The 20,091-nt window shown below is 49.5% G+C and overlaps 1 protein-coding gene across 1 annotated transcript in view; it reads left to right on the top strand.

The window, feature by feature from the left end:
• Positions 1-19,736, top strand: part of LOC144674787 (alanine--glyoxylate aminotransferase 2, mitochondrial-like) — a gene marked incomplete at its 5' end in the record, with an annotated part of 48,650 nt that extends 28,914 nt beyond the window's left edge. The window contains 6 exons of the mRNA XM_078535986.1: positions 4,501-4,593; positions 6,307-6,439; positions 12,277-12,365; positions 17,319-17,468; positions 18,218-18,316; positions 19,547-19,736. Coding sequence (XP_078392112.1) covers positions 4,501-4,593; positions 6,307-6,439; positions 12,277-12,365; positions 17,319-17,468; positions 18,218-18,316; positions 19,547-19,648 — 666 coding nt within the window. The remainder of the gene's footprint in view (positions 1-4,500; positions 4,594-6,306; positions 6,440-12,276; positions 12,366-17,318; positions 17,469-18,217; positions 18,317-19,546) is intronic.
• Positions 19,737-20,091: the final 355 nt, after the last annotated feature.

Genomic DNA, 20,091 nt, shown 5'->3' with positions numbered 1-20,091 from the left:
GTTGGAGGTCAGTCATCTCAGCTCTAGGACATCACTGCAGGAGTTGCTCAGGGTAGTGTCCTCAGCCCAACCATCTTCAGCTGCTTCATCAATGACCTTCCTTCTATCATAAGGTCAGAAGTGGGGATGTTCGCTGATGATTGCACAATGTTCAGCACCATTTGCAACTCCTCAGATACTGAAGCAGTCCATGTCCAAATGCACCAAGACCTGGACAATATCCAGGCTTGGGCTGACAAGTGGCAAGTAACATTCACACCACACAAGTGCCAGGCAATGACCATCTCCAACAACAGAGAATCTAACCATCGCCCCTTGATGTTCAATGACATTACCATCACTGAATCCCCCACTATCAACATTCTGGGGTTTACCATTGACCAGAAACTGAACTGGACTAGCCATATAAATACTGTGGCTACAAGAGCAGGTCAGAGACTAGGGATCCTGTTGGAAGTAATTCACCTCCTGACTCCCCAAAGCCTGTCCACCATCTACAAGGCACAAGTCAGGAGTGTGATGGAATACTCCCCACTTGCCTGGATGAGTGCAGCTCCCACAACACTCAAGAAACTTGACACCGTCCAGGACAAAGCAGCCGCTTGATCGGCACTACATCCACAAACATTCACTCCCTCCACCACCGACACACAGTAGCAGCAGTGTGTACCATCTACAAGATGCTCTGCAGGAATTTAGCAAGGCTCCTTAGACAGCACTTTCCAAACCCACGACCACTACCATCTAGAAGGACAAGGGCAGCAGATAGATGGGAACACCACCACCTGGAATTTCCCCTCCAAGTCACTCACCACCCTGACTTGGAAATATATCGCCGTTCCTTCACTGTCGCTGGGTCAAAAGCCTGGAACTCCCTCCCTAACAGCACTGTGGGTGTACCTACACCACATGGACTGCAGCGGTTCAAGAAGGCAGCTCACTACCACCTTCTCAAGGGCAATTAGGGATGGGCAATAAATGCTGGCCCAGCCAGTGAAGCCCACATCCCATGAATGAATTAAACAAATCTTGTCTCCTGAGACTGCATTCCTCAAGATTCTGGAGACCACTGGCAAGCGACTAATTACCGATATAATTTCAGGTTTTTACCAAGTGGCTAGCTTCACCGAGCTATCACTGCCCCTGAATTTCACTGAGCTCCATCTTTCTCAGCTGTCCCAAGTAAATATTGCTTGTGGGCTCCATTGCCCACACTCTCAGCTGCACTGAACTATCAGTGGCTCCGAGGGTTTCTCGTAGCACAAACCTTTGCCACAGTGTAGAGCCACCAAACAGCTCCTGGGCCCCAGCTGCACAGCCAACACACAGCACTGCCGCTGCCTGGAATCTCTTCCCTGACTGACTCCACTGACTGACCCTTGTACGACTCTTCACTGACCCTTGAACTGCGCTGGGGAATCTACCTACACCCTCTCAGTGGGTCCCACCCCTGGTGTTAAGCAGGGACCACTGTAACAGCATTGGAACATCCTGTCCCTTAACTATTACAATCTCCACAGAGACACACAGATCAATGGATTTCTTAAAAATCGGGATTGTGTACAGTGGGAGTGAACGGGAAGGGGTTTGGGTCCATTGGGATTGTGTACAGTGGGAGTGAACGGGAAGGGGTTTGGGATTGGGATTGTGTACAGTGGGAGTGAACGGGAAGGGATTTGGGTCGATTGGGATTGTGTACAGTGGGAGTAAATGGGGAGGGGTTTGGGTCCATTGGGATTGTGTACAGTGGGAGTGAACGGGAAGGGGTTTGGGTCCATTGGGATTGTGTACAGTGGGAGTGAACAGGAAGAGGCTTGAGTTCATTGGGATTGTGTACAGTGGGAGTGAACGGGAAGGGGTTTGTTTCCATTGGGATTGTGTATAGTGGGAGTGAACAGGAAGAGACTTGAGTTCATTGGGATTGTGTACAGCGGGAGTGAACGGGAAGGGGTTTGGGATTGGGATTCTGTACAGTGGGAGTGAACGGGAAGGGGTTTGGTTCCATTGGGATTGTGTACAGTGGGAGCGAACGATAAGGGGATTGGGATTGTGTACAGTGGGAGTCAATGGGAAGGGGATTGGGTCCATTGGGATTGTGTACAGTCGGAGTGAACGGGAAGGGGTTTTGGTCCATTAGGATTGTGTAAAGTGGGAGTGAACGGGAACGGGTTTGGGCCCATTGGGATTGTGTACGATGGGGGTGAACGGGAAGGGGTTTGGGTCCATTAGGATTGTGTACAGTGAGAGTGAACAGAAAGGGGTTCGGGTCCATTGGGATTGTGCACAAAGGGAGTGAATGGGAAGGGGTTTGGGTCCATTGGGATTGTGTACAGTGGGAGTGAACGGGAAGAGGTTTGGGTCTGTTGGGATTGTGTACAGTGGGAGTGAACGGGAAGGGGTTTGGATCCATTGGGATTGTCCACAATGGGAGTGAACGGGAAGGGGTTTGGATCCATTGGGATTGTGTATAGTGGGAGTGAATGGGAAGGGTTTTGGGTCGATTGGGATTGTGTACAGTGGGAGTAAACGGGGAGGGGTTTGGGTCCATTGGGTTTCTGTACAGTGGGAGTGAACGGGAAGGGATTTGGGTCGATTGGGATTGTGTACAGTGGGAGTAAACGGGGAGGGGTTTGGGTCCATTGGGATTGTGTACAGTGGGAGTGAACGGGAAGGGGTTTGGGTCCATTGGGATTGTGTACAGTGGGAGTGAACAGGAAGAGGCTTGAGTTCATTGGGATTGTGTACAGTGGGAGTGAACGGGAAGGGGTTTGTTTCCATTGGGATTGTGTATAGTGGGAGTGAACAGGAAGAGGCTTGAGTTCATTGGGATTGTGTACAGCGGGAGTGAACGGGAAGGGGTTTGGGATTGGGATTCTGTACAGTGGGAGTGAACGGGAAGGGGTTTGGGTCCATTAGGATTGTGTACAGTGAGAGTTAACGGAAAGGGATTTGGGTCCATTAGGATTGTGTACAGTGGGAGTGGACGGAATGGGGTTTGGGTCCATTGGGATTGTGTATGATGGGGGTGAATGGGAAGGGGTTTAGGTCCATTAGGATTGTGTATAGTGGGAGTGAGCGGGAAGAGGATTTGGTCCATTAGGATTGTGGACAGTGAGAGTGAACGGGAAGGGGTTTGGTTCCATTGGGATTGTGTACAGTGGGAGCAAACGGGAAGGGGATTGGGATTGTGTACAGTGGGAGTCAACGGGAAGGGGATTGGGTCCAATGGGATTGTGTACAGTCGGAGTGAACGGGAAGGGGTTTTGGTCCATTAGGATTGTGTACAGTGGGAGTGAACGGGAATGGGTTTGGGCCCATTGGAATTGTGTACGATGGGGGTGAACGGGAAGGGGTTTGGGTCCATTAGGATTGTGTACAGTGAGAGTGAACAGAAAGGGGTTCGGGTCCATTGGGATTGTGCACAAAGGGAGTGAATGGGAAGGGGTTTGGGTCCATTGGGATTGTGTACAGTGGGAGTGAACGGGAAGAGGTTTGGGTCTGTTGGGATTGTGTACAGTGGGAGTGAACGGGAAGGGGTTTGGGTCCATTGGGATTGTGTACAGTGGGAGTGAACAGGAAGAGGCTTGAGTTCATTGGGATTGTGTACAGTGGGAGTGAACGGGAAGGGGTTTGTTTCCATTGGGATTGTGTATAGTGGGAGTGAACAGGAAGAGGCTTGAGTTCATTGGGATTGTGTACAGCGGGAGTGAACGGGAAGGGGTTTGGGATTGGGATTCTGTACAGTGGGAGTGTATGGGAAGGGGTTTGGGTCCATTGGGATTGTGTACAATGGGAGTTTACGGGAAGGGGTTTGGGCCGATTGGGATTGTGTACAGTGGGAGTGAACGGGAACGGTCTTGGGATTGGGATTGTGTACAGTGGGAGTGAATGGGAAGAGGTTTGGGTCCATTGGGATTGTATACAGTGGGGGTGAATGGGAAGGGGTTTGGGATTGGGATTGTGTACAGTGGGACTGAACGAGAAGGGGTTTGGGTGCATTGGGATTGTGTACAGAGGGAGTGAATGGGAAGAGGTTTGGGTCCATTGGGATTGTGTACAGTGGGAGGGAATGGGAAGAGGTTTGGGTCCATTGGGATTGTGTACAGTGGGAGGGAATGGGAAGAGGTTTGGGTCCATTGGGATTGTGTACCGTGGGAGTGAATGGGAAAGGGTTTGTGCACAGTAGGATGGTCAGGAAGGTAGTGGTGAATTGGGAGTGTTTCCTGGGATCCATTGCTGTCCTTGTGGATTGGTTCTGATATTTGGGGTTTATTTTCAGTATCTAGATGGCGAGTCTGCTGTGAATTACTCTGATGACAATACTGCATGGGTCTCACATTGTTTAATATGCAGGTTTTGAGCTGGTTTTTAATGCCAGTGTTTGTCACAATGTAAGAATATCAAATAATGATGGAACTGTATTTGGAACGTGGAGCTTGTTCACAATGGGTTCTCCGAGACTGGGATATAATGAATAAGGATTGGATTGTCTCTCCACAGGGTGTCAATGGGGTTGTGCAATATCCTAAAGGATTTCTGAAGGAGGTCGCTGAGATTATTCGAGAAAGAGGAGGATTATACATATCTGACGAGGTGAGAGATACACAGGAGTCATCATGGATCTTTCATGTGATGGTAATTTATTAATTAAGGGGAACATCTCACTGTGGATATTCGATATGGATATCAACTGAAAAATTCCTGGAATTGGGAATTCTGCAGAGTATTCTGTTCCGAATTCCAAGGTTTTGTCAGGAATTTCATAATATACTAAGAATGTTGGGGAATGTGGAAAGGTTTTTAATCCCATTGGAAGAGCAGCAGCTCCCCCAGTATCATTATATTATTGTTACAATTGGGAGATTTATAAGATTATTATGTTTTAACACTGCATCTTTTTGTTTATAAGGGTGTTATAGTTCGGGACTGTATCTTTAAATGTAAATGAAAGGGGTCATGTGACATGTGTCTGACAGTAAACCTTGGTTGTTTAATTGTTCGAGATCGGAAGACCCAGACTGTTTTATTGAGAGGGAGGTGGAAGATACTTACACACATGGATAATGACAGCAGTTTCTCAATCTATAATGAGCAGACCCAAAGTCCCAGAAAGGTGTTATTGATATTAAATTATAAACAGTTGCATTGCAAACTATCCCTTTATTTATAAGATGAAAGATAGTCGGGATTAAAGATAACTGGTTAACATTTCTACTTAGATACAAGGCTGTGTTTCCCATTGCCATGGAGAAGAGGGTAGTGGAAGCCATTTTGAGATCAGGTTACAGACTTCCCTATAAAACCCAGAAATATCACAGACAGAATGAAGTTGCAATTTTGTCTTGTGGTTCCTGCTGACCCTATCACTCACCATGTGGAGTGCAGATTGAAGGCTGTGTTCACGAGGGGTTAAAGGAGGCTGGATGATTTGCCTAGATTGGAGCTAAAGGAAGAAATCTACAGTGTAACTCTGAGTGAGAGAGAGTTCAGTGATTAGAAGTTACCCAGCTGGGAAAATAAAAAGGATCAAACCCATTTGAAGCTGGGAATAACTGTGAGTTTATGGTATAAGAACTGTAACTCCACACAGTGTGATGTACCATAATTAACAAGGTGTCATTTATTCCTATAGTTTATAGTACAAGTTGTCTACAAGAGAAAATGGTGTTTGGTCAATAGTGTTTTGTCTGTTATTTGATGCTATAAAATTTCTCTTTAAAAATGAAATCTTAATACATCATCCTCTCAGTTAATAACTGGAGGTTTGAATGTCTCTAAACCATTCTCAGTCTCAATGGAGATTGGAATATTATAAATAACTCATTACAACAGGTTAACTGGTTGTTTTCCTTAATCCTGTCAGCTATCTTCAGATAAACAGAGACCACATTTCAGATCGAATCCACTGACCAGGAGGCATAGCAGTAACAGGAACAGGAGGAGGCCATTCAGCCCCTCAAGTCTATTTGCCATATATCCACTTTTGTTCCATTTCTCCTAATAGTTTTGATTAACAGAAATCTAACAATCTCTGATTTTAAATGAATAATTGCTGATTGTGAATGGTTAAGGCGAGTGGGGGAGTTGGAGGGAGCAGGAAACAGGGGGCAGGGGAGGGGACAGGGACAGGCTGGGGGAAGGGGAGAAGGATGGTGATGATGGCAGGTCATTGGAAAGGGGTCTTGGCTGACTTGGACCCCTCCTGCCGTGTTGAGAGGGAAGGATTAACACCAGCCCCTCTGATTTGTCAAATCCGGTGAAGGCAGTGTTAGCTTGACCCATGACCTTGTGCAATGTCCTTCGCAGGTTCAAACTGGATTCGGCCGCTTGGGGAGCCATTATTGGGGTTTCCAGGCACACGGAGTGAAACCAGATATTGTCACCATGGCAAAGGGAATTGGCAACGGATTTCCCATGGGCGCAGTGGTTACCACACCTGGTGAGTTAATTGGGCACATGTAGTTCAAAGGTCAGGGGTTAAGTAGACTGAAGCCACCTGTGACAGGTTGAAGAATGGCCAACCCCTCCCAGTGAGTGAGAGCCAGACCATGAGATCCAGGTTCAACCTCAATCCCACAGGATTACAGAGACGCCAACGTCTAGACAACCAGCTATGAACATCAGGCAGGGGGGATGGGGAGAGGGTTGTGAGGGGACAAGGGATGGGGGGAAATTGGGAAAGGGGGTTTATAAGTAGCCCCTCTCTCTCCCGCTGGATGTTTCATGTCAGAGGTACTGATACTGAGAATGCCCTGTCACTCAATTCTCAAATTAAATATCAACCAAATCCTGGTCGAATAGTTCAGACAGCAGGAGATCCAATCCCAGCCTGGTCAGTTTGAAAATGTAAATATAGTTTTTTTCAGTGATTGCGACCATTTCAGCTGAGGCTTCTCAACATCACAGGTTTTGTAAGTGGTGGTGTTCCCATCTGTCTGCTGCCCTTGTCCTTCTAGATGGTAGTGGTCGTGGGTTTGGAAGGTGCTGTCAAAGGAGCCTTGGTGAATTCCTACAGTGCATCTTGTAGATGGTACACACGGCAGCTACTGTGCATCGGTGGTGAAGGGAGTGAAAGTTTGTGGATGTGGTGCCAATCAAGTGGCTGCTTTGTCCTGGATGGTGTCAAGCTTCTTGAGTGTTGTGGGAGCTGCACTCATCCAGGCAAGTGGGGAGTATCCCATCACACTCCTGACTTGTGCCTTGTAGATGGTGGACAGGCTTTGGAGAGTCAGGAGGTGAGTTACTTATCACAGGATTCCCAGCCTCTGACCTGCTCTTGTAGCCACAGTATTTATATAGCTAGTCCAGTTCAGTTTCTGGTCAATGGTAACCCCCAGGATGTTGACAGTGGGGGATTCAGTGATGGTAATGCCATTGAATATCAAGGGGCGATGGTTAAATTCTTTCTTGCTGGAGATGGTCATTGCCTGACACTTGTGTGGCATGAATGTTACTTGCCACTTGTCAGCCCAAGCCTGGATATTGTCTGGGTCTTGCTGTATTTGGAAATGGAAGCATCTTTGGAAAGAGAAAAAGAGTTAATGTGTTCGAGATAACCGTTCTTTAAAGGCCCAATAAAAGGTCATCGACCTGCAACGTTAACTCTGTTCTCCTCACCACAGATGCTGCCAGACCTGCTGAATATTTCCAAAGATTTCTGTTTTTATTTTAGGTTTCCAGGATCTGCACGATTTTCCTTTTCCGTGATTTATTCAGGAGAATTGGTATACACTCGGTGGGATAGTTTGGGGAGATTGGGTGTTGTGTACACTCGGTGGGACAGTTTGGGGAGATTGGGTGTTGTGTACACTCGGTGGGACAGTTTGGGGAGATTGGGTGTTGTGTACACTCGGTGGGGTAGTTTGGGGAGATTGGGTGTGGGGTACACTCGGTGGGATAGTTTGGGGAGATTGGGTGTTGTGTACACTCGGTGGGGTAGTTTCGGGAGATTGGGTGTGGGGTACACTCGGTGTGATAGTTTGAGGAGATTGGGTGTTGTGTACACTCGGTGTGATAGTTTGGGGAGAGTGGGTGTTGTGTACACTCGGTGTAATAGATTGAGGAGATTGGGTGCTGTGTACACTTGGTGTGATAGTTTGGGGAGAGTGGGTGTTGTGTACACTCGGCGTGATAGTTCGAGGAGATTGGGTGTTGTGTACACTCGGTGTGATAGTTTGGGGAGATTGGGTGTTGTGTACACTCGGTGGGATAGTTTGGGGAGATTGGGTGTTGTGTACACTCGGTGGGATAGTTTGGGGAGATTGGGTGTTGTGTACACTCGGTGGGATAGTTTGAGGAGATTGGGTGTTGTGTACACTCGGTGGAATAGTTTGAGCAGATTGGGTGTTGTGTACACTCGGTGTGATAGTTTGGCGAGATTGGGTGTTGTGCACACTCGGTGGGATAGTTTGGGGAGATTGGGTGTTGTGTACACTCGGTGGGATAATTTGGGGAGATTGGGTGTTGTGTACACTCAGTGCGGTAGTTTGGGGAGATTGGGTGTGATGTACACTCGGTGGGATAGTTTGAGGAGATTGGGTGCGGTGTACACGCCGTGGGATAGTTTGCAGAGATTGGGTGTTGTGTACACTCGGTGGGATAGTTTGGGGAGATTGGTTGTTGTGTACACTCGGTGGGATAGTTTGAGGAGATTGGGCGTTGTGTACACTCGGTGTGATAGTTTGAGGAGATTGGGTGTGGTGTACACTCGGTGTGATAGTTTGAGGAGATTGGGTGTTGTGTACACTCGGTGGGATAGTTTGGGGAGATTGGGTGTTGTGTACACTCGGTAGGATAGTTTGGGGAGATTGGGTGTTGTGTACACTCGGTGGGATAGTTTGGGGAGATTGGGTGTTGTGTACACTCGGTGTGATAGTTTGGGGAGATTGGGTGTTGTGTACACTCGGTGGGATAGTTTGGGGAGATTGGTTGTTGTGTACACTCGGTGGGATAGTTTGAGGAGATTGGGTGTTGTGTACACTCGGTGTGATAGTTTGAGGAGATTGGGTGTGGTGTACACTCGGTGGGATAGTTTGAGGAGATTGGGTGTTGTGTACACTAGGTGGGATAGTTTGGGGAGATTGTGTGTTGTGTACTCTCGGTGGGGTAGTTTGAGGAGATTGGGTGTTGTGTACACTCGGTGGAATAGTTTGAGGAGATTGGGTGTTGTGTACACTCGGTGTGATAGTTTGGCGAGATTGGGTGTTGTGTACACTCGGTGGGATAGTTTGGGGAGATTGGGTGTTGTGTACACTCGGTGGGATAGTTTGGGGAGATTGGGTGTTGTGTACACTCGGTGGGATAGTTTGGGGAGATTGGGTGTTGTGTACACTTGGTGGGATAGTTTGAGGAGATTGGGCGTTGTGTACACTCGGTGGAATAGTTTGAGGAGATTGGGTGTTGTGTACACTCGGTGTGGTAGTTTGGCGAGATTGGGTGTTGTGTACACTCGGTGGGATAGTTTGGGGAGATTGGGTGTTGTGTACACTCGGTGGGATAGTTTGGGGAGATTGGGTGTTGTGTACACTCGGTGGGATAGTTTGGGGAGATTGGGTGTTGTGTACACTCGGTGGGATAGTTTGGGGAGATTGGGTGTTGTGTACACTCGGTGGGATAGTTTGGGGAGATTGGGTGTTGTGTACACTCGGTGGGATAGTTTGGGGAGATTGGGTGTTGTGTACACTCAGTGCGGTAGTTTGGGGAGATTGGGTGTGATGTACACTCGGTGGGATAGTTTGAGGAGATTGGGTGCGGTGTACACGCCGTGGGATAGTTTGCAGGGATTGGGTGTTGTGTATACTCATTGTGATATTTTGAGGAGATTGGGTGTTGTGTACACTCGGTGGGGTAGTTTGGGGAGATTGGGTGTTGCGTACACTCGGTGTGATAGTTTGTGAAGATTGGGTGTTGTGTACACTCGGTGGGGTAGTTTGGGGAGATTGGGTGTTGCGTACACTCGGTGTGATAGTTTGGGGAGATTGGGTGTTGCGTACACTCGGTGGGATTGTTTGAGGAGATTGGGTGTTGTGTACACTCGGTGGGGTAGTTTGGGGAGATTGGGTGTTGTGTACACTCGGTGGGATAGTTTGGGGACATTGGGTGTTCTGTACACACGGTGAGATTGTTTGAGGACTTCGGGTGTTGTGTACACTAAGTGGGGTAGTTTGGGGAGATTGGGTGTTGAGTACACTTGGCGTGATAGTTTGGGGAGATTGGGTGTTGTGTACACTCGGTGTGATAGTTTGGGGAGATTGGGTGTTGTGTACACTCGGTGGGGTAGTTTGGGGAGATTGTGTGTTGTGTACACTCGGTCTGATAGTTTGGGGAGATTGTGTGATGTGTACACTCGGTGAGATAGTTTGGGGAGATTGTGTGATGTGTACACTCGGTGTGATAGTTTGGGGAGATTGGGTGTTATGTACACTCGGTGGGATAGTTTGAGGAGATTGGGTGTTGTGTACACTCGGTGGGATAGTTTGGGGAGATTGGGTGCCGTGTACACTCGGTGTGATAGTTTGAGGAGATTGGGTGCTGTGTACACTCCGTGGGATTGTTTGCAGAGACTGGGCGTTCTGTATACACGTTGTGATATTTTGAGAAGATTGGGTGTTGTGTACACTCGGTGGGGTAGTTTGGGGAGATTGGTTGTTGTGTACAGTCGGTGTGATAGTTTGAGGAGATTGGGTGTTGTGTACACTCGGTGTGATAGTTTGAGGAGATTGGGTGTTGTGTACACTTGGTGGGGTAGTTTGGGGAGATTGGGTGTTGTGTACACTCGGTGGGATAGTTTGGGGAGATTGGGTGTTGTATACACTCGGTGTGATAGTTTGAGGAGATTGGGTGTTGTGTACACTCGGTGGGGTAGTTTGGGGAGATTGGGTGTGGTGTACTCTCGGTGGGATAGTTTGAGGAGATTGCGTGTCGTGTACACTCGGTGTGATAGTTTGGGGAGATTGGGTGTTGTGTACACTCGGTGTGATAGTTTGAGGAAATTGGGTGTTGTGTACACTCGGTGTGATAGTTTGGGGAGATTGGGTGTTGTGTACACTCGGTGGCATAGTTTGAGGAGATTGGGTGTTGTGTACACTCGGTGTGATAGTTTGGCGAGATTGGGTGTTGTGCACACTCGGTGTGATAGTTTGGGGAGATTGGGTGTTGTGTACACTCGGTGTGATAGTTTGGGGAGATTGGGTGTTGTGTACACTCGCTGGGATAGTTTGGGGAGATTCGGTGTGGTGTACACTCGGTGGGATAGTTTGAGGAGATTGGGTGTTGTGTACACTCGGTGTGATAGTTTGGGGAGATTGGGTGTTGTGTACACTCGGTGTGATAGTTTGGGGAGATTGGGTGTTGTGTACACTCGGTGTGATAGTTTGGGGAGATTGGGTGTTGTGTACACTCGCTGGGATAGTTTGGGGAGATTCGGTGTGGTGTACACTCGGTGGGATAGTTTGAGGAGATTGGGTGTTGTGTACACTCGGTGTGATAGTTTGGGGAGATTGGGTGTTGTGTACACTCGGTGGCATAGTTTGAGGAGATTGGGTGTTGTGTACACTCGGTGTGATAGTTTGGCGAGATTGGGTGTTGTGCACACTCGGTGTGATAGTTTGGGGAGATTGGGTGTTGTGTACACTCGGTGTGATAGTTTGGGGAGATTGGGTGTTGTGTACACTCGCTGGGATAGTTTGGGGAGATTCGGTGTGGTGTACACTCGGTGGGATAGTTTGAGGAGATTGGGTGTTGTGTACACTCGGTGGGGTAGTTTGGGGAGATTGGGTGTGGTGTACACTTCGTGGGATAGTTTGAGGAGATTGGGTGTTGTGTACACTCGGTGGGATAGTTTGAGGTGATTGGGTGTCGTGTACACTCGGTGGCATAGTTTGGGGAGATTGTGTGGTGTGTACACTCGGTGGGATAGTTTGAGGAGATTGGGGATTGTGTACACTCGGTGGGGTAGTTTGGGGAAATTGGGTGTGGTGTACACTTCGTGGGATAGTTTGAGGAGATTGGGGATTGTGTACACTCAGTGGGGTAGTTTGGGGAGATTGGGTGTTGTGTACACTCGGTGTGATAGTTTGGGGAGATTGTGTGTGGTGTACACTCGGTGTGATAGTTTGGGGAGATTGGGTGTTGTGTACACTCGGTGGAATAGTTTGAGGAGATTGGGTGTTGTGTACACTCGGTGTGATAGTTTGAGGATATTGGGTGTTGTGTACACTCGGTGGGATAGTTTGGGTCAAATGGAACCTTCACTCTGTTTCTATTTCTGCGTTTCAGAGATTGCTGCTTCCTTGTCTGAGGCGATGACCTTCAACACATTCGGAGGGAACCCACTGGCCTGTGCGATTGGATCCACCGTCCTCAAGGTCAGATTCTCCACAAGCAATAATTCAGATTGAAGGAGAAGCTGACACCAAATGTGTGAATTTGCGCAGCGTGAAAGTGTGAGTGTTCAGTGTACACACATGCTGTGTGAGTGTGTGCAGTGCGAGTGTTCAGTGTACACACATGCTGTGTGAGTGTGTGCAGTGCAAGTGTTCAGTGTACACACATGCTGTGTGAGCGTGTGCAGTGCGAGTGTTCAGTGTACACACATGCTGTGTGAGTGTGTGCAGTGCGAGTCTTCAGTGTACACACATGCTGTGTGTGGGTGTGCAGTGTGAGTGTTCAGTGTACACACATGCTGTGTGAGCGTGTGCAGTGCGAATGTTCAGTGTACACACATGCTGTGTGAGCGTGAAAGTGTGAGTGTTCAGTGTACACACATGCTGTGTGAGGGTGTGCAGTGCGAGTGTTCAGTGTACACACATGCTGTGTGAGTGTGTGCAGTGCGAGTGTTCACTGTACACACATGCTGTGTGAGTGTGTGCAGTGCGATTGTTCAGTGTACACACATGCTGTGTGACCATGTGCAGTGCGAGTGTTCAGTGTACACACATGCTGTGTGACCATGTGCAGTGCGAGTGTTCAGTGTACACACATGCTGTGTGAGTGTGTGCAGTGCGAGTGTTCAGTGCACACACATGCTGTGTGACCATGTGCAGTGCGAGTGTTCAGTGTACACACATGCTGTGTGAGTGTGTGCAGTGCGAGTGTTCAGTGTACACACATGCTGTGTGAGGGTGTGCAGTGCGAGTGTTCAGTGTACACACATGCTGTGTGAGCCTGTGCAGTGCGAGTGTTCAGTGTACACACATGCTGTGTGAGTGTGTGCAGTGCGAGTGTTCAGTGTACACACATGCTGTGTGAGCGTGTGCAGTGCGAGTGTTCAGTGTACACACATGCTGTGTGAGTGTGTGCAGTGCGAGTGTTCAGTGTACACATGCTGTATGAGTGTGTGCAGTGCGAGTGTTCAGTGTACACACATGCTGTGTGAGCCTGTGCAGTGCGAGTGTTCAGTGTACACATATGCTGTGTGAGCATGTGCAGTGCGAGTGTTCAGTGTACACACATGCTGTGTGAGCCTGTGCAGTGCGAGTGTTCAGTGTACACATATGCTGTGTGAGCATGTACAGTGCGAGTGTTCAGTGTACACATGCTGTGTGAGTGTGTGCAGTGCGAGTGTTCAGTGTACACACATGCTGTGTGAGTGTGTGCAGTGCGAGTGTTCAGTGTACACATGCTGTGAGAGTGTGTGCAGTGAGAGTGTTCAGTGTACACATGCTGTGTGAGTGTGTGCAGTGCGAGTGTTCAGTGTACACATGCTGTGTGAGTGTGTGCAGTGCGAGTGTTCAGTGTACACACATGCTGTGTGAGCGTGTGCAGTGCGAGTTTTCAGTGTACACATGCTGTGTGAGCGTGTGCAGTGCGAGTGTTCAGTGTACACACATGCTGTGTGACCGTGTGCAGTGCGAGTGTTCAGTGTTCACACATGCTGTGTGAGTGTGTGCAGTGCGAGTGTTCAGTGTACACACATGCTGTGAGAGTGTGTGCAGTGAGAGTGTTCAGTGTACACATGCTGTGTGAGTGTGTGCAGTGCGAGTGTTCAGTGTACACATGCTGTGTGAGCGTGTGCAGTGCGAGTGTTCAGTGTACACATGCTGTGTGAGCGTGTGCAGTGCGAGTGTTCAGTGTACACACATGCTGTGTGAGCGTGTGCAGTGCGAGTGTTCAGTGTACACATGCTGTGTGAGTGTGTGCAGTGCGAGTGTTCAGTGTACACACATGCTGTGTGAGCGTGTGCAGTGCGAGTGTTCAGTGTACACACATGCTGTGTGAGCGTGTGCAGTGCGAGTGTTCAGTGTACACATGCTGTGTGAGCGTGTGCAGTGCGAGTGTTCAGTGTACACACATGCTGTGTGAGCGTGTGCAGTGCGAGTGTTCAGTGTACACACATGCTGTGTGAGCGTGTGCAGTGCGAGTGTTCAGTGTACACACATGCTGTGTGAGCGTGTGCAGTGCGAGTGTTCAGTGTACACACATGCTGTGTGAGCGTGTGCAGTGCGAGTGTTCAGTGTACACATGCTGTGTGAGCGTGTGCAGTGCGAGTGTTCAGTGTACACACATGCTGTGTGAGCGTGTGCAGTGCGAGTGTTCAGTGTACACACATGCTGTGTGAGCGCGTGCAGTGCGAGTGTTCAGTGTACACACATGCTGTGTGAGTGTGTGCAGTGCGAGTGTTCAGTGTACACACATGCTGTGTGAGTGTGTGCAGGGCGAGTGTTCAGTATACACATGCTGTGAGAGTGTGTGCAGTGAGAGTGTTCAGTGTACACATGCTGTGTGAGTGTGTGCAGTGCGAGTGTTCAGTGTACACATGCTGTGTGAGTGTGTGCAGTGCGAGTGTTCAGTGTACACACATGCTGTGTGAGCATGTGCAGTGCGAGTGTTCAGTGTACACACATGCTGTGTGAGCGTGTGCAGTGCGAGTGTTCAGTGTACACACATGCTGTGTGAGCGTGTGCAGTGCGAGTGTTCAGTGTACACACATGCTGTGTGAGCGTGTGCAGTGCGAGTGTTCAGTGTACACGCATGCTGTGTGAGTGTGTGCAGTGCGAGTGTTCAGTGTACACACATGCTGTGTGAGTGTGTGCAGTGCGAGTGTTCAGTGTACACACATGCTGTGTGAGTGTGTGCAGTGCGAGTGTTCAGTGTACACACATGCTGTGTGAGTGTGTGCAGTGCGAGTGTTCAGTGTACACATGCTGTGTGAGCGTGTGCAGTGCGAGTGTTCAGTGTACACATATGCTGTGTGAGTGTGTGCAGTGCGAGTGTTCAGTGTACACATGCTGTGTGAGCGTGTGCAGTGCGAGTGTTCAGTGTACACATGCTGTGTGAGCGTGTGCAGTGCGAGTGTTCAGTGTACACACATGCTGTGTGAGCGTGTGCAGTGCGAGTGTTCAGTGTACACATGCTGTGTGAGTGTGTGCAGTGCGAGTGTTCAGTGTACACACATGCTGTGTGAGCGTGTGCAGTGCGAGTGTTCAGTGTACACACATGCTGTGTGAGCGTGTGCAGTGCGAGTGTTCAGTGTACACATGCTGTGTGAGCGTGTGCAGTGCGAGTGTTCAGTGTACACACATGCTGTGTGAGCGTGTGCAGTGCGAGTGTTCAGTGTACACACATGCTGTGTGAGCGCGTGCAGTGCGAGTGTTCAGTGTACACACATGCTGTGTGAGTGTGTGCAGTGCGAGTGTTCAGTGTACACACATGCTGTGTGAGTGTGTGCAGTGCGAGTGTTCAGTATACACATGCTGTGAGAGTGTGTGCAGTGAGAGTGTTCAGTGTACACATGCTGTGTGAGTGTGTGCAGTGCGAGTGTTCAGTGTACACATGCTGTGTGAGTGTGTGCAGTGCGAGTGTTCAGTGTACACACATGCTGTGTGAGCGTGTGCAGTGCGAGTGTTCAGTGTACACATGCTGTGTGAGCGTGTGCAGTGCGAGTGTTCAGTGTACACACATGCTGTGTGACCGTGTGCAGTGCGAGTGTTCAGTGTTCACACATGCTGTGTGAGTGTGTGCAGTGCGAGTGTTCAGTGTACATACATGCTGTGAGAGTGTGTGCAGTGAGAGTGTTCAGTGTACACATGCTGTGTGAGTGTGTGCAGTGCGAGTGTTCAGTGTACACATGCTGTGTGAGTGTGTGCAGTACGAGTGTTCAGTGTACACATGCTGTGTGAGCGTGTGCAGTGCGAGTGTTCAGTGTACACACATGTTGTGTGAGCGTGTGCAGTGCGAGTGTTCAGTGTACACACATGCTGTGTGAGCATGTGCAGTGCGAGTGTTCAGTGTACACACATGCTGTGTGAGCGTGTGCAGTGCGAGTGTTCAGTGTACACACATGCTGTGTGAGCGTGTGCAGTGCGAGTGTTCAGTGTACACACATGCTGTGTGAGCGTGTGCAGTGCGAGTGTTCAGTGTACACATGCTGTGTGAGCGTGTGCAGTGCGAGTGTTCAGTGTACACACATGCTGTGTGAGCGTGTGCAGTGCGAGTGTTCAGTGTACACACATGCTGTGTGAGCGCGTGCAGTGCGAGTGTTCAGTGTACACACATGCTGTGTGAGTGTGTGCAGTGCGAGTGTTCAGTGTACACACATGCTGTGTGAGTGTGTGCAGGGCGAGTGTTCAGTATACACATGCTGTGAGAGTGTGTGCAGTGAGAGTGTTCAGTGTACACATGCTGTGTGAGTGTGTGCAGTGCGAGTGTTCAGTGTACACATGCTGTGTGAGTGTGTGCAGTGCGAGTGTTCAGTGTACACACATGCTGTGTGAGCATGTGCAGTGCGAGTGTTCAGTGTACACACATGCTGTGTGAGCGTGTGCAGTGCGAGTGTTCAGTGTACACACATGCTGTGTGAGCGTGTGCAGTGCGAGTGTTCAGTGTACACACATGCTGTGTGAGCGTGTGCAGTGCGAGTGTTCAGTGTACACGCATGCTGTGTGAGTGTGTGCAGTGCGAGTGTTCAGTGTACACACATGCTGTGTGAGTGTGTGCAGTGCGAGTGTTCAGTGTACACACATGCTGTGTGAGTGTGTGCAGTGCGAGTGTTCAGTGTACACACATGCTGTGTGAGTGTGTGCAGTGCGAGTGTTCAGTGTACACATGCTGTGTGAGCGTGTGCAGTGCGAGTGTTCAGTGTACACATATGCTGTGTGAGTGTGTGCAGTGCGAGTGTTCAGTGTACACACATGCTGTGTGAGTGTGTGCAGTGCGAGTGTTCAGTGTACACATGCTGTGTGAGTGTGTGCAGTGCGAGTGTTCAGTGTACACATATGGTGTGTGCAATGCAGCCGTGTGAAGCCAGACATTGACCCTGCGGCAGTGACTTTGCTGTAATAAGGTTTTTGTGGTGCTGATAGTGTGTTTCCTCTTTGAAGGTGATAGAAGCAGACGGTTTGATGTCAAATAGTGAAACGCTCGGGACACACTTACTGCTCCAGTTAGCGAAGCTGCGAGATGAGTTTGAGATTGTTGGTGATGTGCGAGGGAAGGGACTGATGGTCGGCGTCGAGATGGTCCAAGATAAGGTGTGTGGAGCCCCACCCTCCGAGCTGGTCCAGTGGAACTGTCAGTGAGAGTGAGGAGATGGGGAGTGGGAGTGCGGGTGAAGGTTGGGGTGGGGGTTGTATTTGGGAGAGGGAGTGGGGATTCAGGCTGCAGTTTGTGTCTGAATTCTGTACTTGCCTCAGTGAGTAGAGTGTGTAAAGGTGCTGGCAGTGTCTGTGCCGAGGGTACTGCTCTTGCCTACGACTCCCTGTCACCCTCTGATCCTTCTGCATTCACACTTTGTGCCTCGGTCACTCTCAGAGCCTCCTGGCCTTGCAGTCTCACCACACACAGCATCTGTTTTAATTTAATTCCTTTTTTAATATTCTTACTACATCCTGAACACAAGCTTATTAGAAATGACATATTTTGCCATTTAACTTTAACACATTTCTCCCTTTGCATATTCAAGGAACATTTTTAATTTCATTAAAACTATTGGAGAGGTTTTCTGACCAATCCCGGGTTTGTGTGGAGGTGGGTGGGGAAGGCCGAAGATTATCCTGCAGGGGTCCCGGGGATTTGGGGAGAGGGAGGTGGGCAGAAAGTGCAGTCGGATATGGAGCCAGAGTCTCAATCAAATGGGCTTTGGAGCCAGCAGACAGTATGGCCCACTAGCCCCCTGTGCCCACAGGGTGAATCATACTCCCTGTCCTTCCCGCTCTCCCAGACTGGGAACTTGGGGGATCAACTCTTCATTTATCACAATGATTTTTCTATCCATTCACAGGCATCTCAGAAACCTCTACCTACGCAAGAAATGGACCAGATTTTGGAGGATTGCAGAGAGATGGGACTCCTTCTGGGTAAAGGCGGAATGTATGGTCAGGTAATGAATTAAAACACACAGCACACAGAAACCAGCCTAGTTGGACATTATTGCTTTACTCTGTATCTAACCCCGTGCTGTACCTGTCCTGGGAGTGTTTGATGGGGACGGTGTAGAGGGAGCTTTACTCTGTATCTAACCCCGTGCTGTACCTGTCCTGGGGAGTGTTTGATGGGGTCGGTGTAAAGGGAGCTTTACTCTGTATCTAACCCCGTGCTGTACCTGTCCTGGGAGTGTTTGATGGGGACAGTGTAGAGGGAGCTTTACTCTGTATCTAACCCCGTGCTGTACCTGTCCTGGGAGTGTTTGATGGGGACAGTGTAGAGGGAGCTTTACTCTGTATCTAACCCCGTGCTGTACCTGTCCTGGGAGTGTTTGATGGGGACAGTGTAGAGGGAGCTTTACTCTGTATCTAACCCCGTGCTGTACCTGTCCTGGGAGTGTTTGGTGGGGACGGTGTAGAGGGAGCTTTACTCTGTATCTAACCCCATGCTGTACCTGTCCTGGGAGTGTTTGATTTGGACAGTGTAGAGGGAGCTTTATCTGTATCTAACCCCGTGCTGTACCTGTCCTGGGAGTGTTTGATGGGGACAGTGTAGAGGGAGCTTTACTCTGAATCTAACCCCGTGCTGTACCTGTCCTGGGGAGTGTTTGATGGGGTCGGTGTAAAGGGAGCTTTACTCTGTATCTAACCCCGTGCTGTACCTGTCCTGGGAGTGTTTGATGGGGACGGTGTAGAGGGAGCTTTACTCTGTATCTGACCCCGTGCTGTACTTGTCCTGGGAGTGTTTGATGGGGACGGTGTAGAGGGAGCTTTACTCTGTATCTAACCCCGTGCTGTACCTGTCCTGGGAGTGTTTGATGGGGACGGTGTAGAGGGAGCTTTACTCTGTATCTGACCCCGTGCTGTACCTGTCCTGGGAGTGTTTGATGGGGACAGTGTAGAGGGAGCTTTACTCTGTATCTAACCCCGTGCTGTACCTGTCCTGGGAGTGTTTGATGGGGACAGTGTAGAGGGAGCTTTACTCTGTATCTAACCCCGTGCTGTAACTGTCCTGGGAGTGTTTGATGGGGACGGTGTAGAGGGAGCTTTACTCTGTATCTAACCCCGTGCTGTACCTGTCCTGGGAGTGTTTGATGGGGACAGTGTAGAGGGAGCTTTACTCTGTATCTGACCCCGTGCTGTACCTACTCTTTGACACTCTCTCTCTATCTCTTGTTTACCTGTAGACATTCCGGATGAATCCTCCGATGTGCATCTCGCGCCAGGACATTGATTTCGCAGTGACTGTGTTTCGAGTAGCATTGCAGAGGCAAACCAGGGGGAGATAGTCAGAGCATCGCTCCGTGTAACTGAGATCGACACTGAAACAGACTTCACTTTCCTTCCACTGCCGATTAAACGCATTCTTCAATGTTAACATGGATTCTGCTGCAAGCACTAACTCTAACGCTCTAACTCTCCAGCCCTTGTCCCACTGCAAACAAATTCACTTTGTCTCACTGGCTCTGAGCGTGGGGGTTATACTGGCTTTAACTGATTTTAAAAATCTCATCCCTGTCTTCAAATCTGGCCATGGCCCCGCCACATCTTTGTAAACACCTCCAGCCCCTACACCCCTCCCTATCTCCGTAACCTCCTCCAGCCCCTACAGCCCTCCCTATCTCCGTAACCTCCTCCAGCCCCTACACCCCTCCCTATCTCCGTAACCTCCTCCAGCCCCTACACCCCTCCCTATCCCTGTAACCTCCTCCAGCCCCTACACCCCTCCCTA

Source organism: Cetorhinus maximus, unplaced genomic scaffold (assembly GCF_964194155.1).
Source record: "Cetorhinus maximus unplaced genomic scaffold, sCetMax3.hap1.1 HAP1_SCAFFOLD_798, whole genome shotgun sequence".
Classification (NCBI taxonomy): domain Eukaryota; kingdom Metazoa; phylum Chordata; class Chondrichthyes; order Lamniformes; family Cetorhinidae; genus Cetorhinus; species Cetorhinus maximus.
This window is presented reverse-complemented; position numbering and strand designations above follow the sequence as displayed.